General features: G+C 40.0%; 1 protein-coding gene across 11 annotated transcripts in view; it reads right to left on the bottom strand.

The window, feature by feature from the left end:
• Window positions 1-25,067, bottom strand: part of si:ch73-287m6.1 (RIMS-binding protein 2) — a 76,086-nt gene that overhangs the window by 19,620 nt on the left and 31,399 nt on the right. For 7 of the 11 annotated variants that reach the window (XM_031277871.2, XM_035998446.1, XM_031277872.2 and 4 more), the window contains 8 exons: window positions 16,243-16,332; window positions 13,192-13,314; window positions 10,488-10,592; window positions 6,823-6,846; window positions 5,671-5,875; window positions 3,803-3,960; window positions 2,045-2,124; window positions 1,811-1,920 (listed from right to left, as the gene is read on the bottom strand). In XM_031277871.2, coding sequence (XP_031133731.1) covers window positions 1,811-1,920; window positions 2,045-2,124; window positions 3,803-3,960; window positions 5,671-5,875; window positions 6,823-6,846; window positions 10,488-10,592; window positions 13,192-13,314; window positions 16,243-16,332 — 895 coding nt within the window. Of the gene's footprint in view, window positions 1-1,810; window positions 1,921-2,044; window positions 2,125-3,802; window positions 3,961-5,670; window positions 5,876-6,822; window positions 6,847-10,487; window positions 10,593-13,191; window positions 13,315-16,242; window positions 16,333-16,906; window positions 16,931-18,228; window positions 18,322-25,067 lie in introns of those variants that run through there. The other 4 variants (XM_031277878.2, XM_031277877.2, XM_035998612.1 and 1 more) reach the window with 3 other exon arrangements.

Genomic DNA, 25,067 nt, shown 5'->3' with positions numbered 1-25,067 from the left:
CTCGTTCTTCCTGTTCATGTTGAAGAACAAAAAGTCTAATGCCAACGACCTGAAAATGTTACCCTTTAAAAAACGTCTTTATAGGAAAGCACAGCAGTCCCTCAGTGATGCCTCATGCAAATGTTAAAATTAAGTTTCACTAATGGTTCCTTACGAGACAAAGACAAAAGGAAAGCTGTAACTTGAATGCACTTAATCATCAGTGAGAGCTACTTTCATTGCAGGGTGGGAATGAGTCAGTGAGTAAGAAGTGGGAGATGTAAACATACAGTATGTACTATTCCCTAAGATGTAAGATTTACCACAGCTTCTCTGATGCTATCTTTAGTACTCTCTCCAGTAAACACAGAACTAAGAAAACATTTCAACATTTCGAAGAACTTGAACTTTAGCTTTTTTTTTGAACATTTTCAGGAACACCCCTGAGCATGTACGTAGATGCTGCGGTCAATGCTGAAAAAACACCCGCTTAGGCTTGCACCGTAGTTTCTTTCCCAAAGGGAAGATGGTTGTCTTCAAAAAAATCTCACTATCATCTTGTCCTTCAATCCCTTTCTCCACAGACCTTAAGACCATCTGTGTGCGTCTGTGTGTGTTTGTGTGTTTGTGTGTGTGTGTGTGTGTGTGTGCTGATGATTTAGCTGAGCCTCGCTGGATTAGTCATCAACCTAAAAGGGACCGAGGTCTCATCTTGACAACAGCTTGGTTTAAAGCCCTGAGTCTCCATCCTGCGTGGTAAATACAAGGCTCCTCCACGATGCCATGCAATCTCACCGCCTACAGCTAATGAATCACTGCAGCTGAGTACTACTGTGTCTGTATCAGGCTGCGATGTCTGCAGGATTGCTAGTCAGGAGGATTAAGATTGCCTCTGATGAAGAAGCCTTCATAACTCTAAAGAGATTAGACAGAAAATCACTCCAATCACCTGTTGTAAAAAAAAAAAAGTGAACAGGATTTTTTTTTCTTGGTGACACTGGTGCACTGACACAGAGCATACTAACATACAGGTGTAGCCAAAATAATCACGTATTGGGAAAATGACTGACTTTGAAGAAACAGGTTGAATGTCAGCTGGTTGATTCTGTTATGACAACTTTAATATGTGAGCTTTCAAAGCAACATCAGAGCAGCTTAACAACAGCACAATCATCTGTTGATATCATTTGATATCCCACAGTCTTAAAAGGCATGGCAACATGAGCCAGATACAGATACACTGCACTGATGAAGATGAGGTCAGGTCACAGGATGAAAATAATCAGCAGGGATGTGACATAAACAGTATGAGGGTGACAAATGCTGAGTAAATGTCATGTAACCTAAGAAGAGCCACGTTTGTAGCAATGCATCAGCATTATAGTCTTTTTGATTATGATGTAAGCTTGCAATACATGTCATTGTACATATACAAGATCTATATACCCATAATGTACAGTACAGTATATGACGTGGTCATTTTAAAAGGATGTCGTGGGGATTTAGATGCCAAATAAAATACTCTAAATAGAAAAAATTAATTGGGGGATAACTGTGAGCTGACACACACGTCTTGGCATTTTGTCTCGTTGTGAGATAATTAATACTTGATGATGCATACGCTTGTTGTGACTGTCAAGCGTCCTCTGCTACAGCAGCAGACAGGTACTCAGGCCTAAATCACAGACCTGAAAAGCAACAAAGGCTGCTGTACTGTAACCTCTGATCTTTAGACTGCAATATTTGCTTTAGACATTTGTCAGTTAATAAGCCTAGTTAATAATGACAATTCATTTCCCATGTCATCTTGGAGTCTTGTTTCACTTCTCACCTTGATAGAAGCCGTCATCATCCATGTTTCCGTACACGTACAGATATTTTCCAGCCACAAGGGGGAGTTCTGCCTCAGGATGCTCGTTTGGTCCATCGTAAGGGTTATAACTGAAAGGAGAAGTTCACTTTCACTACTGCAGCTTTTATTTTTCCAATTATTTGTACATTTTTCAAAAGTTTAAATGATTATGTGCAATAAAATCAACAGATTCCTAAAGCTGATCTCATTCACCTGTATCGGGCAGTGCAAAGGCGGACCTGGCCAGTGTAGCGAGGCTTGGACCTGGGTGATGGGCTGGCCTCATCCTCCATCTATAGATTGACAAGAGAACCCCCAAAAAAATGTCATTAACATCCTATTCATAACTGAGATTCAACCCAAGAGTAAGCAAAGTAAGCTATTAAAGGGTAACTAATGTTTTTTTTCAACCTGGACCCTATTTTCCCATGTTTTTGTGTCTAAGTTACTGATGGGAACAACAGTCTTTGACATTGGTCCAGTGTTAAGCGAGACCGCGAAACAAGCTACAATGTAAATTAATAGGGCAATTGTGCAGCTTGTATTTACGTTCACAAAAGTGTTGTTTTTGCCACTGACAGCATTATGGAAAGGATTTCTAAGGAGGTTGGCCTTTCTGTTAAAGAGTAAGATCCTTTGTTTAAAGCAGCCATATTATGCTCATTTTCAGGTTCATAATTGTATTTTAAGGTTGTACCAGAATAGGTTTACATGGTTTAATTTTCAAAAAACACCATATTTTTGTTGTACTGCAGCGCTCTCTCTCACTGCTGCAGATCCTCTTTTCACCTGGTCTCTGTTTTAGCTACAGAGTGAGACCTCTTTTCTTCTTCTTCTTCTGTACTATCTTTGATTGCACTGCACATGTGCAGTAGCTCAGATGTAGATCATGTCAGCTAGCTAGCTCCATAGACAGTAAAAGACAGGCTGTTTCTACAACTTCGGTCAGTTCCAAGGCAGGATTAGCTGGGAGACTTCTAAATGAGGGCGCACATGTAAGTAGTTCCTTTTGTAGATTATGGTGAACTTGTGTGTGTTGTAGCAGTGCTTTGCTATTGAGAACGAGGTAGCATGCTAGCGTTAGCATTAGCATTAGCATGCTAACGAGCTAATGGTTGCGGTTAGCCTGCTCGTTTCGTGCCGATTTTGAACAGCTCACCCAGAGACTGAAGGCAGGACACATTCAGAAACTGTATCTCACTCTAAACAGCATGGATGGATTTTTTTCAAAGTTTGTATGTGTGTGGAAGCACCAGAGACACAACATAACACCCCAAATCCCAGAAAAAGTGATTTTTTCATAATATGGGCACTTTAACACAAAAACATCTAAAGCCACCAGACTCCATGTAAATATTATTTTAGCATCGTAAAATACACTTCATTCAAAGTCGACAGAAACAAAATAAAACTATAAAAAGCCGTTTTGGGTCGTCTTTCCAGTTTCCAACAATCACAACTTTTGTTTTTTGATTTACATGTGAAAATATGTTGGCTCTATACATACTAAAAGTAAATAGAGTCTTGGGTTTAGCGCTAGCGACCTCAGAGCTGTTTCTGATTAAACAGAAAGGTCTTAAAGAGGTTTTAAAAAGGCCTGTCTCTGTAGGGATCCTTTCTGTAATGTTGTCAGACACTTAGAATAATAATCTGAGCCTTTCAGTGGCAAAAAAAAAAACTTTTAGTTTTGACAATGCACACTTGCCCCATAGGGTTACATTGCAGCTGCCGGTTACAGCGTTCATGCCTAATACTGGATAAGTTTCAAAGATTGTTGTACCCATCAGTTACTAACACACAAAAATAGGAAAATAGGATCCAGGTTGAAAAAAACGGTAGTTACCCTTAAAGTTTGAATACATGGCTGTATAAATCAACCTAATCGGGTTAATGCTGAGAACAGAGGAAACTTAAAACTATCTTGATAAGTTACACATGCATTAATGTGATGGTGGTGTCACTCAGACCCACCTCTGAGGGGGTCCGCTGTCGAGGGCTTCTGGGGCGGTCTATTGTCACGGTGCTGGATTTGACAGACAGCAGTTGTGGTCTTTCTCTGTCTCCAGTCTGTGGTGTGCAGGGCAAGAACTGGGAGATCAGTAGCGGCGTGTGTGCCACACTCTCATCGCCTGGGAGACATTGATTTCCATAGCAAATAAAGAGCAACTGTCATTTCTTCTGCACCTATTTGCTGCTCATTGTACAGCTATTGATCTCCTGTTGAAGCGAGTGTACAGCAAACGCTCTTCATGGCAAAGGCTATTCCACCCCCATCAACACCTCACATCTGCAACACATTTGTGCTTAAATAACAATGAGGTCCTCGGGGGAAGAAAAACACACACATTTGAAAAACGCAGGAGATACAAAATAGAAAACTGCAGTCAACGAGTGTGAACAGCTGAATTCCTTGAGGAAATTAAAGTAAGTCAACAACATGGGTCCACTGTATCAGTGGGTTCTTGTGGATTTGTGAGTGAGTAATATTATGCATTAGCACAAAAGCATCAGTGAGTCCCCCCTCTGTTTCAAGTGAAGAGAAAGATAAAACAGGATTTCCAGCACTTCAAAGACCTCTGGTCTGTGCCAGACGGTATAAATCTACATCACTGATATGGCTCTATCTGCTGGCTCTGCAGGTTGCACTACGTGTCATTGGAATACTAATGTGTTAAACCACATTCATGTCATACATCAGGCCTGTGATCAATTAGGCGAGATATTGATCATGAATAAGCAGTATCTGCACTAATGGTGTCCACCTCTAGTCAGGAGTGAGCTGATCCAGCTGTTGTGTGAGCCGTCTGGCGATTAGATCCCTCGGACTCTCATTTCGTTCTGATCACAAGCCTTTTGATCACATGTAATTTGGTGGATGCTTTTATCTACATGGTCTAGAGTGCATTAATTTTTTTTTAAGAATGGGTAGACCTCACTGTTAGTGAACCATTTAACCCTGATAGTCTTTGTGACATTTTCCTATTATTAAAAGTACTCCACCGATTTTAGCATTGCACTTCTATAACACTGTCGGACTCCCGATGTACAGTTTAAAAAAAGACAGTATCAAAATCATTGCAGCAGAAACAGACAACAACATATTGCTTGTATTTAACAAACAACATATTGCTTGTATTTGAAACCACCTACTGCATACAACCGACAAACGCAGTATGCAGTATACTACTGTGTACTGTGTTCTTCGGTAGTATGACGTATGAAACTGTTAAATTGATTTATTTTGCAGTATGCTAGGCTAGGCTTAGCCAGTTTCCGGTTTTAGAAAGTGAAAGTAAACAAGTTGTTGTGACTGTTCCAGCTCTTTGCATCGTGGGACACAGCAGGCAAGGTAGACTGGTCAGGCGCATACTGGAGATTTTTACTGAATTTGTGTAACATCTGGGTATTTTTGGTGTTGGTATTTTGGCAGAATTGCTTTTGTTTGCATACTGCACGCTACATTTTGGCCAAATCAGTACATACTGCTATAGTAGGCGTTTCGAAAATAGCCAATGTCTTTTCTCATTAAACGCATTTTTCTTCCTTGTCAAAACCTGGAGCCTACCTAAAACGCAACTTAACAGACCGTGACAGACCGATGACAGACCGAGTCCGGAAAAAATGTGTAAACTTGTTCCCCTTTAAAGCCCACAGTGCCACAATCAGCATCAAGTAAAGATATAAAATCTGAATTAAACCATTATAAACCATCACCATAAGCACTACTGCCACAACTACTACTTATAATAATAATAATAATCAGGATAATGAATTGCAGAAAATGTGAAAAAAATGAAATATGTGTGAAGTTTGCCTTTGAGCTGAGACCACTGACCCACCTGTCTCTTTCTGGGGTTCAAATTCAACGATGACTTGTGAGAGTTTCTTCTCTGGTGAGAGAAGGATCTGGGATGTGGAAGCGGGATTAAATTTTAGGATGTCCACAGTATCTGATTGCAAACGGAAATTCAGCAGCTCGTTGGACAGCTGATGGTAGTGCTCACTCCGTGACCTGCATTTCTGCTCCAGGTCACGAACCTTGACCTGTGATAGGCAACGAAAAGAGCAGAGAGAGGTGGTCATGGCCGAGAAGAGAGAGAGACACAGAGAGAGAGAGACAGAGAGAGAGAGAAACACAGAGAGAGAGACAGAGAGAGAGAGAAAGAGAGAGAGAGAGAGAGAGAGAGAGAGAGAGAGAGAAACATATATAGAGAGAGAGAGAGAGAGAAACAGAGAGAGAGAGAGAGAGAGAGAGAAACAGAGAGAGCAAGAGAGAGAAACATAGAGAGAGAGAGAAACATAGAGAGAGAGAGAGAGAGAGAGAGAGAGAGAGAGAGAGAGAGAGAGAGAGAGAGAAACATAGAGAGAGAGAGAGAAACATAGAGAGAGAGAGAGAAACATAGAGAGAGAGAGAGAGAGAGAGAGAGAGAGAGAGAGAGAGAGAGAGAGAGAAAGAGAGAGAGAGAGAGAGAGAGCAGGAGATAAAAAGTGAAACATGAGGGAAAATACACACACAAAGCATACTTCATCACGTCATGTTCGGATATGAATTCTCTGAAGAAGAGCCAACGTTTCATCTATTAATGCTGATCAAACACAGAGCCAATTAGAAATGGATCCCTAAAGAGCCATTTTTCAGCATACAGCAGCACGTTGTTTGAAACCACTGCAGTCTAATCAAAGCATAGGGAAGCGTAGAGTCATCTGCACTGCTGCAGCCGCTGATACATAACTGTTTAACTCCTGAGTACTGCAAAGAGTTAAGAGGATTATAACACTTACAGTATAGACATTAAAACATTATCATAGATATCATATCAGAGGAAGTCAAAAAAGATGGATGAGGTGTACAATGAGTATAATAGTACTCAACCTCATTCAGCGCACATATGGATTCTCAATTTGCACAAAATACCCACCAAAGGCTTTGAAAGCTTTAGTGATTTGCTGAATATTCACACATGAAACTAATCAGGGAGAAAAATAAATACCTGAAACATTCTGTCCATATTGTTCTGTTTAGACAAAAAAAGGAGGGAGACAGAAAAAAAAGTAAAGAAAGAAGAAAAATTAAAAGAAAAAAACATACTTGAGATGGAACCCAACACCAATAAATGCCATTGCGATCGATGCAAAGGAGGAAAAGAGGAATAAATAAATATATATTTATCAGTGCAGATAAATATACAAAACGTCACTGTTGGGCAAAAACCTTGTCTCTCCATATTTCGTCATTTTTATGTTTTTTCATAGATCAATGCTACTGGTCACCCTTTCTATCTATTTGTGGGTTTTACAGGCATAAAGAGTGACAAGGCAATTTCGTCTGAGGGAAATATCTCAATAAAATGTTTTCAAATGAGTCTTTTTTCATTTCCTTAAAAACAAGTTTTAATGATAGAAGGTTTTCACCCGACAGCAACAATAAGCAATATGAAATAAAAGTAAAATGAACTACAAAGAAAAACTAATTATTTATGTTTGTCAAACTGAAACTTCCAAGCACAAAGTGATTGAGGACTGTGGTTTCACAGAATAAAGAGCTTTGTTTGCTTGTTTGAGCCTACAGACTGTTGGACTATGTTTTTCTTCCTGTTGAAGTGTGTGTTTGCCCATTAGTGTCGAGAAACACGCCTGTGAAAGAAACATTTATTCATACACTTATTCAATGGATTTGCAAGAAGACAAGTAACTCCTTGACGGTGGCGTTTCCAATCCTCTGACCAAACTCTTAATGTTTGTCTGAGCCAAACTCAGTAAAATCGTATTAAAGTGCTTCAGATGGATAATAACATGACCTCACTTGAACTACACTCACGGAGACTGCACCCTGTTGTCGTGACAAAAGGATTTGGAGTGAAATGAGAAATTCATTTAGAGTAGATGAGCCAGTGACAAGCATCTTAAAGACTGTGATGAAACACGGCGGGTCAGTGATTTGATAATAGGGAAATGTAGTATTCAAGGTCAGCCTGGTTTGCAGGATTAATGGAAGTCTGCAACTATTGTGAAAGTTTGGAGTAATATTTTACACAAGAACAGTACAGAGAACCTACAGGGAGACAAAGGAAAGAGGTAGGAAATATATCTGTACACACAGAAGATGAGCTACTGTTTGTTTTAATTCTCTGATGTATGAGTCACAAAGTGGTGTGGAGTATTGAAAAACCTAAACAGTTTTACAGTGTTTGTTCTCAACTACCTCTGGGCAGGAAGAGGCCAGTGTACCGTCTGTGAAATTCAAAATTTCAAGCCATAATGTATGCCACACCGCCCTTTGCAGGGTGGAGGGCATCAGCTAGCACCCTGACAATGTCCCTACAGTATGTGTCTCATTCACATTCAAAACCAATCAAATTGCTTGTGGAACTCTTCAGGTTCTGCACACGTTCAGGTTAAACCTAGGCCTGGTTTGCCTCATCTTGCTTAACATAAAAGCCACTATACTAGGGGTGTCAAACTCATTTTAGTTCATGGACCACAGAGCCCTAATTTGATCTCAAGTGGGCCAGACCAGTAAACCACTCCAGAAAAATCCGAAACTTTATCTGCCACAGAGTTTCTTGTCAGCTTGATGTTGGCAAACGCAAGTTGCATCTACAACGACAGCGTTCTAAGGCTAGTGTAGGAAAAAAAATGATGTTACGGACCTGGGAGAGAGGGGTAATATTCCGAGAAAAAACTCAGAATTTCTAAGATTAAAGTCATAAATTTACGGAAAAACTTGGATATTCTCTGAGATTAAAGTGGTAAATTTTGAATTGGAATGAATTACTTCCCTGCAATTTTCACAATTTGCAAAGTCATCCACTGGGCCCAATTGGACCTTTTGGCGGGCCGGTTCTAGCCCACGGGCCGCATGTTTGACACCCCTGCACTATACATTCATTGTCGACTCACTTATTTGGGCTGTGTGGACGTGTGCAGTCTGTGCTTGATTGACATCTCTTTAATATGTTGTTGTTGCATCTGTTCATACCTTTATCATTCTTATTAGCACATGGAGTTTAGTGACTTTACATAATTGACCACTCAGTAAATCCCTCCCCTGAACAGCAAATCTTAGCTTAGCGATAAAAAACAAAAGCCTTATTCACAACTAGCTCCTCCACTGTTTATGTCCCGACTGTGCTGAAACTGGTCCTGGATGCTCTCAGAGTTTAGGCTAATGTTACTGGATATGGGGTAGTATACCCTCTAGCAAACCCAGCCAAACTTGCTACCTGACATACACACATTGGTTAATCCTCATCCTAAAAGCCATTACTCTAATGTAAGTAGGTAAGCTAAGCTTCCAAACAGGGTTATATTTGATAAAATAACAGTTTAATCTTACATTTTTCCATTTCATACTTACTATACTATTTGGGAGTATAATATTTGGGACTAAGTAGCTTTCTAGATAAATGCTGTTTTTTAATTGATATGTCATCTACATGGAGTGAAAGAAATCTGCCAGCAAAAGTTGTCATTTGTCAAAGACAGCAAAATTGACAGTTGCTGGCTAGAAATGCGAAGCCAGCTTTTGCCTAGCTCTATCTGAAATCAAGGACACGTTGTTACAAATTGACTGAAAATTTCGAGTGGTATATCTTCCTTTATTATTGTTGTAAAATAACAGAAAGTTAGTTAGTTTTATTTTATCAGCTTAAAACAGAGCTAAGCTATATTTAAGAAAGGTAACACTGAGGTAGATCTGTGTTGGTTGATGTTACTGGACTTCTAACAGGTGTACTGCTTCCTCATGCTCTTGGTCAGCTTGAACACGAGCTTGCAGAGAATACACAGAAACACACAGTGGCAGCTGACACTGTGATCACAGTCCATGAGGTACAATAGACAGCACACAGCTGACATACTGTCCACCCAGATCCCTGGCAGAGGCTCCCTGGTTGATCACAGAACTGGTACTAGAAGAGATGCCTACTCCTGATGGCACGGCTCTGATGAGCAGTAAGAGATTTATTTTGGAGTTTGTTAGTGTCCAAGTAGAGGCTGGTAGCAAAACTAAAAGCACAGTTTTCAACAGTAAAAACCTCTTTGTGTAATTGTACAACAAATCACTTAGCCTCTGCTTGGATATATTTGTGTCTTCATTTAACAATTATAAAAGTTGGTTCAGATGTTGAACATCAGGGTGACACTATGAGGTCAGAATTCACAAACTCCTAAATTGAAATGTACTTGCATTATTTGAGAGCAACAAATTTGGGCCAGACTAAGTCATCAGTAATGCGGATAATTTAACATCTTAGACATTTGAACAGCCTCAAAAGTATCAAAAAATACTTTCCATGTGTCCCTTGTGATATTTGCAGTGTATAAATTTATCAACAACTAGAAAGGCAACATTTTTAGCAGAGAGCTCTTCATCACACTATCAAACAATATGAAAGGTGCTGGAACTGCATCTCTAACAAAAATTTAACGACAGCTTTCGGAGGTCTTCATATTTTCTGATACAGTAGCAGTGATTCAATGACGGAGATTCAGCACAAACTGGCTACTGACACATCAATTACTGAACGAGGAGCTTCGGTTCATCACTGCTCTTATCACAAAATCAATGACAAAGGAGGGTTACGTCAAAAGTATAAAAACAAAAAGGCTTTCAATGACCAATTTTCTGTTTTTGCCTTTGTCCATATGGCCATACCTTTTGCAGTTGATTGATCTCCTTCTGCTTGGTGTGAAGGGCCACCAAGGCTCGCTCATGCTCTATCTGCAGCTGCTGCTTCAGCTCTACAGCCTGGTGCATACGCTGTGGGAGTAACGGAGAGAGGGAGGGGATGTGGACACGTTGAATGATGTTATTTCGAGATGATTTTTGACAGTATCCCCTTTCGGCAAGAAAGCAAATAAACCTTTTTTTCCCAAAATGTCAAACTATTCCTTTAAAGTCAGATTTTAAAATCTAAAGTACTCAAGCATTAAGCTCACTGTGGAAGTAAAGTAAAGAGTGTCATTCAGTGTGAGTTTTTCATATCGTTTGTAATGTATGTCTATCAGATGCAACCCAGTGTACACTCCAAACTGACTCAGACAAAGCTGTTACGCATGGTCACCCACACTGATCCTAAATCTATCCTTTCCCAAATTAGCCGAGTCATGACTATACAGCATCTATCCGTGGAGTCACGACCAGCTGCAGCTATGGCCTTAACAGAGTTAAGGCCATAAGATATTTCTGTGGGCTTAAGAAGAAAAGACAGCTTTTAAAGATCCATCAGTTTTCTCTCTCTGTGTTCTCTCTCCCTAGAAAAAAAGAAAAGAAAAGCCTCTTTACCTCCCGGAGTGGCTTGGAGGTATCCTGAGCAGGCAGCCACTGCTTTGCATAATCAGGGAGAAGTTCTAAGCTGCAGAGGACTGGGCTGGCTGAGCGGCTGTCACTGGAGTCTTAGTGAAAACTAAGACTTTTTTTTTTTTAACTCTTGGATATTCAGGGAGGGCTTGATGCACTCACCTACATTTTCAGCAGACCCCCTGTGATGTCATGTTAAAATAAAAACAGACATTGGTTTTAAACCAACAACCTGTCTTACACAAGCCTGCAGCTCCAGCCCTTAGACTACTGAAGGCTCAATGCAAGAGGAGATGCACAATGTGTTGACAAAATGCCATTAGGGTGTAACACAACAAAGACAAAGATATTGACCTGAAACCTGAGAATTTGGACTTGAATCAGACTTAAAGGGGAACTCCACCCATTTTATAAATTAAAGTATATCTACAGGCCTTGGGGAGTACTGCTGTGTATGTGAAACATACATTGTATTAAGCCTTTTGTTGCTCCAGAAGGAGCTGCACAAAGTCTGATCAATTGTCTTAAGTGATGTCGTTTAAGGCAACCTCAGTGAAGACTACAGCTTTGTGAAATGAAAGCAATCTGGGGCTGTGGAATAGGAAAAAAGTGATCTTACCAGACCTCTGTAGCTCACTCCTCATCTCTGCTTGTGGCTAGCAGCTCGAGGCTACACAAGCCGCTACTAGCACTGCTTAATTATACGGATTGTTCTCTTCAGGGACAATTTTATCATCTAAGAGCCACTATGCATTTGTCTTTCCCTTCACACCTTTTGTATGATAGAAAGGCCCAGAATAAGATGTGCTCATGCTGACTCGAGTGGTAATTCATTCCCCCATAGAATATATACGTCAATAAGGCTTTTGTTACCAGATTAAAACCAAGATTGACAGTGCTGCATCTCATTCGTTTTGACTGAATAACGCTTTTTTGTTTTTTAAATCAAGTCTGTCTTTTTCCATTTTTTTTTTTTAAATGTTGTGTCTCCTCCATCTCTGCTTTCTCCACCCACATCGCCCTGTGTAATTTTCTCTAAATAGTCTCTTTGTCTTTATAATCAATACACAATGAGAAAGTGACAAACCTTTCTTTGCTGTATTAGAGAGCAGGTCAGTTTTCCTCAGATGGGTACATTTCTCTCTCAAATATCCTGACAAACAGGCAATCGATAGGAGATGCAGGGAGGCGAGGATTTGTAATGAGAGTGCTTCTCACGGCGCAGTGAGACTGTGTCTGATTACTATTGGCAGAACATAACACAATGAAAAAAGAGCCTCTCTGTGAATCAGATGACACTTCACCTCATGAGTTGCATCACTTTTCCTTCTAAAGTTTTCTTAGAAAACAAACACATGGGAGATGGGGATGTATCCAGAAGAAAAAACTCTCAAAATCTGATGAATGGTGTGAGCCGAACAGAACCAGTGAAGTAAGGGATGAATGAGTGCAGGTGGGAATGCTGGAGAAATGTAGTGAGATATACAGTATGTCATGAAAAAGTGGACAAATAAAGTCAGTGGTGATAAAGTAAGATAAAGGGTTTAGGCTTGGGTCTTCTAATTCTTTCGCTTTGCCTACTCAGCAGTAAGACATGTAGTGTGGGACACATTGCTCAGTGGTCTTCTCCACCGAAGAACAGAAGAGACGAGTTAGAAACTATTCCAGATTTATATGATCAATCGTTGAACTAAATTTAGATTGATTTATATAATTTAATCCATAACTGCAGATCATTAAATGTCGGGAGAGAAAGGAAACTCGTTCCTTGGGGGATATATGAAAAATGGCAAATTGGAATCCTTTGATCAAGTAATCCAAGAGGTTCTTCAGGTTACACTCTTACTGACAGGTTTTTGGAGTTGGGGTTTTTGGAGGGGTCCCTGCTCTATCTCTCTTTCAGTTAAGGGGTCCTTGGCTTAAAAAAACGTTGAAGACCCCTGAAATAGAGGGATGAAGAGAAAGATGAAGAACTGGAGTTTTTAAAAGAAGACTTAAGTGATATTTGTATTTTGGGGTATATGGGATGAAGGCAAACATAAATGCAGCGGCGTCTCACCTTTAGAACCTGTTCCAGGTCCTCCACTTTGCCTTGGAGTTGGCTCCTCTGCTGCTGGGCCACGTCTCTCTCCTGGCTCACTACAGCAAGGGTCTGTCTCAGCTGGTCATAGTCTGATCGCACCTACAGTATGTGAACAGATGCAAGGGAGGGAGAGAAAAGAAAAAAGAAAAAAGAAAAAAGATAAAAAAGAGCAAGAGGAGGTTAAGAGGATTATAAACAACATGGATGTAAACGGTCATAAAAAAGTGGAGACAGGCAAATAGAAAGACACAACAAAGTGAGGAAAACACCATAATTTCCTCCCTGTTTTTTTTTAACTTAAAGTAACCATATGTAACTTTTAAATGTTACTGAAACTGCATATTTTTTCATCTGATGATTATAAATGACCTGTAACAGCAAACGAAACTAACAGTGAAAAGAATGCTATTTTTTTATAGTTTTTACTAATGCTTTTGCCCGGGTCCGATCTTTCCAGCGAAGTCACAAACTGATTTACGGCAGGTAGACCAGCGCTACAGTAACACATTCTGACAGGTCACAGATTTTGGCGGAAAACCCGAGTCAATCTCGGTCGGGCTTTCAACAGATGGAGACAGTTATGAGATTGTAAATGATTGAAAACCCCTCCCGGATTGGCCCTCTGGTATGTAATATGTCTATTTCATTCATAAAATAACTTTACAACACGCGATGTGGTTGTACATCAGTAGCCTACAATAAATTATGTCTTGCTTCCATTTAGCGCCCAGTTTTATTTATTTTCAATCCGTGTTTGTGTTGGCCTACTATTTTCTTTTCCCTTGTCCCCTTGTGCTTGTGTTAAGCGTCCATGGGTTTCATGAAACGCGTTAAATTATTATTACGTTCGTTGCTACAACAAAACTCTTAATGCTTTGGCTCGTGACAGTGATAACAATACCCGGTTTAGCTCATGAATCACGATACATCCAAAGTAGGCTAAGTTACCATATGCAACACTTAAAATGCAACGATGCATCTGTAAAGTATTCTCTTATTGTAAATGAATGATTTTCTGTCTGAGCAAAACATTCATCGCAACTATATGACCTCCCGGTAACACTAACTTGGTAATATACAGTGGGCAATACAGCACTGTAAAGAAAAGACCTTTACGACAACAGGTGTGGTGGTAAAGTTACATTTAGTCACTTTAAAGAGCTTCAAAATGTACCCATTATTCAGTTTTTTGTTTAAGAAGTGAGAAAAGCATGCAACTGTTATGAGGTTTGTTCTACCAGTAGACCTACTTTTTGCATTTGTGAATAGAGGCTGTTCTTTTCTCTTTTTTTGCTGGAGGGTTGATTGGGAGTTCAGAGTCTGAAGAGAAATTAATCAGCACATTTCAATTTAGCCTTGATGAGACAGAGCTGCTGACTTGAGCGTTTTGCCTTTCGTTTCTGCATCAGTCAGAGGCCTTGAGCTAAGCTGGTTCCTCTAAAGGTGGCCTCATAGGATCGAGCACAACCATCCCTCAGCCAAACACCAATCATCTCATTAACTAGCAAAAGTGATGAGTATACAATAGCTAAGCTTGCTCAAAGTGCATAGAATTAGACTGTTGCAAAGGAAAGGAGTTCATTTATATTGTGTAATTCATGACTGGAGCAGAAATACCATCTGAGCTAAATCACGTCGGACAAGCAACATAATAATCTTTTTCAAGCATTTATCTAGATACCCAAAAGATGCTTCACAGCGTAATTAAATCAGATGAGTAAAAAAAAAATAAAACACAATATAAGCGCAGAATAGAGCAAGACATCAAATCAAACATTAAAACAGTGGTCTGGTACTAAAACCATGTTTTAGTATTTCAGTGTCTCCCTTAAATAAATATTCTAATCTAAATTAGATTAGTATTTCTTCAAAAATTAAAATCACTGTCAAAGTTCACACAACACCGTGACCGCACCATTGGCGAATAGGGGTGTACACACTAACATGAACATTGAGTCCAATCCAAGCCCTACAATAAATACTGTGATTATGAGTGTATATAGTTCCTTTTGAAACTGTCAGATATCCACAGTTTATTGTTAATATTTGAATTCTGACAAATACTCATGTTTCTCTTTTCTTCCTTTTTCACTCTCATATTCTGTCTTTCTTTTTCTTTCTCTATGCACTGTCCACCACATGCTGCCTACGTCTTTGCCCAGGATTGCCCTTACAAGCCAGTCACACTCATTGATACTGTATCATCTGGCGGGACTGGACACACTTTTGCCCCACTTTGTTTCATCTCTGTGCCCACCTTGTCGGTGCACAGATTGCACGGTGAAGCAAAAGCTCCGAGCCGAGTCCCTGGACACATGTCAAATCTGCCCCCTCTGTGAAAGTCACTATTAGCGCCAGAATAGCTAATCGCTTACCATCACAGACTGTCTCCGTCTGGGTATGTGTGCCTGTTTATGTATATGCATGTGTGAAGTGGGAGACTCTGGCTGACTGTGCCAGTAAAGACACAATAATGGGTGGCCGGGTTGGCTCAGTTGGTAGAGCAGGCGCACATTTACATAGCCTTGACACAGAGGTCCAGGGTTCGAGTCCGACCTGTGACGATTTCCTGCATGTCTTCCTCCTCTCTCTCCCCTTTCTCACCTAGCTGTCCTGTCCATTAAAGGTGGAAATAAAAATAATCTTAAAAAAAAAAGACACAATAATGGGAGAGGAAACGTAGCAAGAGAGGAAACGTAGCAATGATGTGTGTGTGTGTGTGTGTGTGTGTGTATAAGATGGAAGACATGACATTAATAGCACATGTATACATCCTGTGTGTAAAGAGGCAATATAAAGAACATGAAGAGGTAACACACGATAACATGATGCAGGTGTATTGATCTGCAGAGATGGATTACAGATTCCAACATAAGACTGATGATACAGCCATTTATAAGACATGTGTGCATGTGCTACAGTACATATCCCCTATATCATTTGTAGTGAAATATACAATAGATTTTACCATTGATCATCATTACATGTGAGTCCTTGCTTGTACGCTGCCATGTGTGAATGCCATACCTGGTCATACTTGGACGTCTTCAGGTGGTGGTTGATCAGCTCAAGGTTCAGATGATTTTTCTCCTGCAAGGCAGCATGTAGCTTTGCTCTCTGAAGAAGAAACAAGAGAAACAAAAGAGAGTTTAATGCGTTAAATTATGATACATCATCTTCCTCATTGCAAAGACTTTTATGTCTGACCGCATCATGTATGCACGCCACGCAACTCCATCTTAACAACTATTATACAAGCGACAGATGAAAGACTCAGGTTAGTGCAGACCCCTCCATCCATCTGTACGCCTGTGTGTGGGGGGGGGCTAAGCTTTCCTCTAAGATGCTGTCTGGAGGACAAAAACCCACAGCTGCATACTGTCACCCTCCATTTGGTATGTGGCATTAGGAATGTAGCGGGAGAGCCTAAAAGAGGGGGGGCACAGGAAGAAAGAGACGAGGAGAGAGACGGTTAGAGGAAGGATGCTGGGATTGAGGAATGGTCGGAGAGAGGAATAGGTAGTGGGGAAAAAGGTTTAATGGAGAAATATGCGGGAAAAAGAAACAAACTGAGGAGATGAAAGGATGGAATAAGAGAGTGCTGAATGTGTCCGTTGAATGCTAAATAAGCAAATGAGTGCATAATGTCAGTAAAGAGCTAGTGAGCTCAAGATGAGATTAAGTTGCATACCACATAAAAAGGATTGGGTGGCGGAGTGCAGTTGCTGTCTGCGCTCTCCGTTGCCCAGATTCACATTGAGAAGTTGTCATGCCGCTGGTGCTGCAGGTACTCAAGCATTACATAATTACGCCAGACTGAAACTAGGGCAACGCTCTCCTCCTATCACGGCTCTGAGCATTCAACTGGTCATATCCTGGCACATAATACCACTTCATGCAAGTGCACTGAGCTCATACTGTTGATTGGCATTCTCAGCATCCCGACTATAATATGTGGATAAGTCATTTATAATAGCAGGCAGGCTTTTTCTCTATTCAGCTTTGTCTTTAAACAAAAAGCAACAGGACTCCATCACCACTTTCATTTGTCTGGTGTGTCAAGCAGGATAAAATGGTGGATTCAAGTCCAGGAGGGTTTGATTTCAACGTGTCTATTGATCTAAAAATATAGCCCCCAAAATAAAAACATGCTGATTTATAGTCTCCAAAAGAGAATTGAATCTAATTGCCTTCTAAATATGTGCCATAAACTGGTAAAAAAACACAATCTGACTGGCAAATGACGCATTATAGTTCAATAAAGCACAGCTGTCTGTGTTGCTTTTATTCTACACGGATGAGCTGCACCATGTAAACACTGTGGTACACCACATATACATGCAATATGCTCTCTTGAGCCTGATTGCTATGATATACTCGAGCAAAAGAGGAGTTCAAGCACTGTATTTCAGCGTCTGCACGAGAAAAGATTGTGCAGCTCAGAGGTTTATGATCAAATTTATCAGTGCAAATCAAGGTAACTCAATAAACGCGAGCCAAGAGGAGAAGAGAGGAAAAAACAGACAAAGTGAGGGGCCAGCCAGGTTCATCCATCTCTTTGTTTGCAGCCAGAGAGACAGCCAAGGCTGTCGGAGGAAGACACAATCAAACCGAGACACAGATAGAGAACAGACAAGGACAGGAAGACACAGAGACTGGTGAGTGAGTTCACTCGCTGCTCTTATTGTATAACACTGTCTCTGCATCACATCACTGCAGACTACAGAGCACCTAGTGTACTGAACCACACCTAGCTACAGCCATAAATGATCTTGTTCTTCTGCCTTTGACTGCTAATTATGGAGACATGGCACATCATGAGGTGCCAGCTGCAGTTGTCCTCTGTGCTGACACCACAGGACATGGCCTTGTAGTTGACACCATAAGTACGTGCAGTGGGGGTTGGCAGGGATGTAAAGATAACTGGAAAGAAGGGATGGACAGGTCGAGACAAAGAAAGTTTAGGAATCGGTTAAGGCTGCTATGATTACAAAAGAAAGAAAAAAGACTGACCTTTTAAAGGTTTCTTTTTATGGGCCTTGGGAATGATGTCTGCTTATCCACTGCCTCCCGCTTCCAATGAATCACACATTCACAGCTCTGCATAACACTTCATAACATCTTGAAAACCCACTGCTATGCCAAGGGAGATGCACACACATTCCTGTGCCAATTTAAACCTTCAATATGCACAAACACAGAGAAATCTGCTTTGAATATATAAAAGATATAATAATGAGCCCTTGTCTTTAAGGATAAACAACAGGGGAATAACAGCACTCTAAGGACATCTGTGCAGCTCCATGTTTGAGTGAAAAATGTGTCGCGCGCACGCGCACGCGCACACACACACACCTTCCATCACCACCATCATTATCATTCTATCCCCAAACCCACTAATTTAGCTGCTGGCCCTAAATCTGCTCTGCTCACTGTGGCCTCTCACTGAGCTTCTAAAGTCACAGAATCTACTGTGTATCCATACAAGTCACTCCTCTGTTTCAATTTCAATAAAAGTCTGCATCAGGAGTAGCATTTTCCAATATGGTTCAGAAAAACAATTATTGGTATCTTTTCCACAGGGCGAGACTTTAAAGCTTTAAATGTGGTTATCATTTTGGGAAATGCACTAATTATCTACGCTTTCTTGCCAAGAGTTAGATGAAGCAGATTGATACAACTCTTATAACACTCATACTAAATATTCAGCTATAGCCAGGAGATGTTAGCTTAGCTTAGCTTAGCATAAAGAGTGGAAACAGGCAGAAACAGCCAACCTGTTAGCCTGATAGCCTGGCTCTATCCAACGAGGCTAGCTGTTTCCCTGAAAAAAAGGTATTGTTTTACACTTTTTTGTACAGATTAAACAAACAAGACATAATATGTTAAATTGTGAGTTTAGATATGCTAATTTTGTTACCTTTGAACATGCTAGCTGTTTTAAAAAGTGAATACGCTTTTGCTTTAGCCCTGTCATCTTTTACTTCAAAAACATATTTTAGTAAAGTGTTTTTGATCATCTTACAGTATAAAGAGGTCAAAGGTTAGCACTGGGCCTTACTGTACTGTACCAGCTTATTTATAAAGTCACTTTTGAGAGCAAACCCAGAAAAATAAAGCAAAGCTCACAATGAGATGCTAATGTTTGGAACTGACGAAGAGCAGTTCTCCATGCGAACAGAAGAGAAGCAACACCAGCCCCTGCTCACGAGCTTGACAAGGTTGCTGAGAATCCATTACAACAGTTACGTTTTTACAGCCTCTGCTCTTCAAACTTTTTTTTTTTTTTATCCTCAAGAAATACATTTTGGGTGGAGCATAACTGTCATTTTAAAAATCCTTCATTTGTTTCAAACCAAAACCATGTTGTGATCTGGCCATGTTGAAGGGAAAGGGGCCGTGCTGAACCACATATAACACAATTAGAACATATTAGATTTAAGCAGTGCTTCTGGTTATCGTAATATCATATGTTTGCGCTGGTCCAAACCAGAGCAGGAAGTTACTTTGATTTGGCCAACGAGATGTCAGTAAATCAAATGGTTATTTTGCTCCAGGTATTTCCAATTGAGTTCTGATTACCTGATGATGAGAAGTTGAGTAGAAAGTAATTGAAAATGATTGGATTTGATGTACTTGTACTTGAATGTACTACTGACACGTATTCATACTGATCCAAATTGTGTTAAATATGAATCTCTTCATTACAGAGCACACCCAGTTTTGTTTAATCAAATTTACTTCTGTCCTCATAGTTGTTTTTAGAAGTAAAGGCTTTACATCTTGTACATGTTGTATTTTCAGGCTTCTAACGTATTTAAAGAAGTGTTAATGCTTTGGAGTTGTGGATGTTCCACTTACAGTAAGAATAAAACAGACATTCATGGGCATTAACTGCAACATTAAAATAATTTGTCTTGAAAGCCAACAGAAAATGACATGGACAGGATCTTGAATTTGCTCAATTTAGAAATATAATTTTTTTTAATCATACTGGTAAATTCCTGAATTTTCCCAAGAGGATGGATAAAGTATCTATCTATCTATGCTGCAGTTTTAATGGAGAATAGATGAAGGATGAAATAGTTGGTGCAGCTATTTCTACAATGGCTACTGCTGATTTTAAATGGGATTTTTTTTTTGTGGGCAGAGAATTGCTGCTGCTCTCCCTCAACTCCCAGGGGGATTGTCATTAATCAGATGTCACAGTGGAAACACTTTGTTCCACTTAACTGTGGTTTGAAAAACACTGATGGCATCTGCTGTCTTCAGTGGGAGCACCAGTAAAGTCCCAGACAAGCAGAGATGTACCGTGTGTCCATCAAATGTAATAAGATATAACATTCATATCAATTAATATATAATCTTATATATAGTCTATAAACTTTTGCAGCATACTGATTACTGCATTTGATCACACTATATAATACTTTAGTTTTCTTTTTCTAACAGCAACTCCATGTGAAAGTTAAACTGGAGTTCATGAATTAAGTTTGGAGAAGAGATCATATTAGACACATTTATGTTCTGTACAAAGACCTCAACTCACTCTCAACCCATAGATAAAGCATAATCTGCTCTCTGTATTTCTTTGTGAGTTTTATTAAAGACAGCGCAGACTGGTCGTTTAAACTGATCCTCAAACAAAAGGCTCCACGCTACTGTTTCAGATTATTTCAATCTTATTTGAAATATTGTGATATTATAAACAGATAACTTCCTCCACTGCTATCCACTTCACTTTGTGCTGAGTGGTTTAATAGGACGACTACGTGTGTGTGTGTGTGTGTATGTGTGTGTGTGTGTGTGTGTGTGTGTGTGTGTGTGTGTGTGTGTGTGTGTGTGTGTGTGTGTGTGTGTGTATGTGTGTGTGTGTGTGCATACCAACAACCGTGTGTGTATCTGTGTCAGTGATTGTTCTGCACTTATGTGGATTGGAGAATGGGCAAATGGAGGCAAAGCCACGACTTTCTCACCACTAATAGCTGCTGCAACATCAGCTGTCTGTCCAACATTGTCTAATGTCTGGAGCAGTCAGGACCATGGATAGTTCCTTAACTGAGGCCTTTTAAACTACTGTAGATCAGGACAGATGCTGAAAAAGCTAAGAACTATAGAATTGGCTTTCATAGTCAACGATACAACTGTGATTTTGCATGTTGTGTCAATAAACTGTATAAAATATGGACGTGGTCTCCGTGACGTCACCTATAGGTTTCTAAAGAGCCTAAATGAATTGTGAATCCCATGTTTTCTGATCTATGCAGCCCACAACAAACTGACTGTGCTGTCTGATTTCAGTGTGTGGGATGGTAGGGACTCCAAATACCTAAATGTATGTGCACAAGTACTTTTCATAATATAGCCCCTTTAAAATATTCACATACACTAAATCAGCTCTGCACATGTGTTATGAGGAAAGAAATGTATCAACACGTTTGTTAGACCTCAAGGATACACACTATATACAGTAAATTCTGGTGAGAACAGGGCTTCGTAGTGTCTTCATCTTTTTGTTCTGTTATATTATAATGTGGTAATGCAGTTCTGAGCAGGAACTGTTGCCCTTTGCAAAACCTCAAAATGATTGCAACTGTGGTACCATGTAGCTAGAGGATCACAAGTACAGTATATTTTCACATTGATGGATCACCTGTGTCAAGCATATTTCAAGAGCCATACCATACTGAAATGAAAAGAAACCAATAACCGACTAGAGGGGGACAAAATCTAAAAAAGACATTCAGTTTGAAAATGGTTGGCAGAATTATAAGAATAAAAAAAATGTCAATGGATTAAAACATAAAACTACCAGTAGGAAAATGCACTGTAGATTGCACAACCATTAACAACAATATAACATATCCAAAAGAATACACACTTTCAAGGAGGATGTGTGCATCCCCACTTATAGAATGGTTATGAAAATGAGGGACATTTGAGATTTATTGTATCAGCTTCTATGGCAGACTGTTGCAAGTGTCAGTAGCATTTTGATATCAGTCGTTATAATGCTGTTAATGTTGTGCATCCCCTGGTTTACAACACATGCATTACACCTGGACAGCTACTTTACAATGGCCGCACAGTACACTACATTCACAAACAGTGATTTCGTTTAACCTTTAAGTTGTGTTGTGTTCATGTGTTCCATTTTAATTTGGAAAATCCATCTTTCAAATTTTGACTGCAACCTTTTGCATTGCTCAGCTTTTCTTCTAATGAAGTGCAGTTCACCGTGACTGTTACCATAATGTCATCAATAGATTATTCATCAACATGCTATCAAAATATTCCCCTTTATGTGTCAACCTATGCCACTAATGTGTCTCTGCAGGTGCCTCATTCATAAAACATTAACGTGTGGCTAATCTTGTTTGTGTGTGTGTGTGTGTGTGTGTGTGTGTGTGTGTGTGTGTGTGTGTGTGTGTGTGCGTGTGCGTGTGCGCCTGCGTGCATGCATGCATGCATGCATGTGTGTGAGTGTGTGAGTGTGCAAGCATGAATGATCATCTCCAGCCATACATAGCTCTTTTGCATCCACAGTGTTTCAGACCTCTCATCTGAATCCAAGGATTCAAAATCCCTAAAAATTATTAATGTGGCAAGAATTACCTCACATAATAAACACACATACACACTCTATTACGCTAAAACTGTATGTTCGCACGATGTATAATACCCTAATAATTTGAGGAAACCCCCTGTTGTTGGTGAATATGTAAATAAAGGTTTGAAAAACATGTCTAAATATGCAATTTGTGACTAACTCCTGCAGATTTAATGATGTGAATCAACTGGAGTTTGAATGGAAACCCAGCCTATGCAGTCACATACATTTAATATTAACAATGTCTTAAGCCCAAAAGACTACACATCAGGTCAATGTGGCAGCGAACATTTTATGCACAAACAAAATCTTACAGGGAAGGAATACCTGTACAGAAAGTCTTTTGTTCTCAGTGAAACCACATACTCAAGATTTTACCAAGAATGATGTGTTTAAAGACAAATAAAGAGCCTTCTGGGATATGTAGTTTAAAATTTTGCTCACCTCCTCTCTTAAGCAAAAATCAAACAGCTAGTGTTTTGTTTAAACGCCCTGGTTTTTCTACATCCTGTCGCATGTGTTTTAGTGTGTGTGCATGTGAGTTCCACTGCCTGCCTCTCACAGAGCAGGAGACAATTCACAGTTTTATGGAGGAGAGAAGACAGAGGAAAGGCAGGGAGAGGCCAGCGCTACCGCCAGGAGAGATTAACTTCTCATCCACGTAACACACATCCTCATTCACCTCACTCTTCAACCTCCTCTGTCGCTTCTCCTGTTTCTCATCTGAGCTCTGCCTGGATTCTGTAATGTTTGTGCTTGTGTTGTAAATATAGATACAGTTTACACAGTGTTTGCTTTTAAGTCTCCACAGATGCTCAGGGACGCATGTGACCATACAGTAATAAAGCAGAGCAGATTTTCACATGTCAAACTAATTTAAAGTTTGAGGCCCACATCTAAGGCAAGGTACAAAATATCTGTGGTTATCATTTTCTTAAGCAGGAGCCCCATTACAACAAATTTGCAACATGCAAGCTGCACTTAGCAACATGAGATAATTTCTTCTCTCATTAATGTGACACAAACCAAACAGCATAATTGCAACCAATGCATGAGCATGTGAGAGCATCGTAGCATTCAAAAAAGTATCTGCAAATTTTTTCAACATGATGCTGCCACAGTTTGTGATGAGCATATAGGCCTAAAACAAATGGCAGAATGAGCAACAATGAAAACCACTGTTAGTTGCAGCCTTAAGATATCTATGGACTGTGCAAAACAACAAGCTTACAAGGTAAGTGCATGACATACTGTGCAAGATCATGGGTCTAATAGTTTTGATCTGCAATCTGTCAGATTGTGCGATGAATGCCTGAATGGATGAATGAATCGTAGCACTGATGTAAAAATAGATGCAAACAACTCACATCATCCCCATGCGCTACTGTCATGTTCTAAAAATGTAGCAAAAACATAAACTAATACTTTGGCCATAGCACACTTTTATGCATAAAAAACCCCTAACAAAATAAAGAGAGGAGATTGTGAATCGGGGAAAGAGGGAAACATGAAAAGCCAATATTGCAAAATAAATGTGGGGTAAAAATGTTTTTTTACCCCTGCTTTTAAAAGCAGTAGCATCACGCTAGTTCATCAGCGTATTCTGGATTTTGCTAGATTTTGAAGTAGCTCTGCTTTGGTCACCGAAGCTGTAAATCGTCACAACATGACATCATGACTTTGCATAAACATACACACCACTTTCCTAAAGCCAAGAGGCGTGTTATCTGTACGCATTTTCAGCTGTCCGAGTGTATGTCTACGTTGTATACAGCTGACTGCAGTCGGCAACGTCTTTCTAAAGCATCGTGGCGTGTGGGGGTTGGGTTGAAAAGAAAAACTGGTTTGGATCAGGAAAAGAAGAACAGGGTTGAGTTTAGGAAAACAACAAATGTGGAAAGGAAACATCACACGAGGGACACAAAGGAAACGCCACACACGATCCCCGCTCTCCTGGGTGAAAGTCCTGTGTTTTACCCATCCACCACCCCAACCAACCTCCTTACGCAGATTTTCGGCCTTTCATACGGCGTCAATTCACACGCAATCGCAATGTAATGTAAGTCAATGGAGGCGCTAAACACGCGAAATAGCATATGCATGGCATACGGATTGGCGTGTCATAGATACGCCACTTCATGAAATCAGTCTGAGACTGTGGACTCACAATACAATCTGAGGACCATTTTTGATTGGCGTCCAAAGATTTCACCATGTTTCTTTTGTGACTGTCAACTTTCAT

Source organism: Sander lucioperca, chromosome 1 (assembly GCF_008315115.2).
Source record: "Sander lucioperca isolate FBNREF2018 chromosome 1, SLUC_FBN_1.2, whole genome shotgun sequence".
In the NCBI taxonomy this organism is placed as follows: domain Eukaryota; kingdom Metazoa; phylum Chordata; class Actinopteri; order Perciformes; family Percidae; genus Sander; species Sander lucioperca.
Note: the sequence above shows the minus strand (reverse complement) of the source record. Positions and strands in the feature narration are given on the sequence as shown.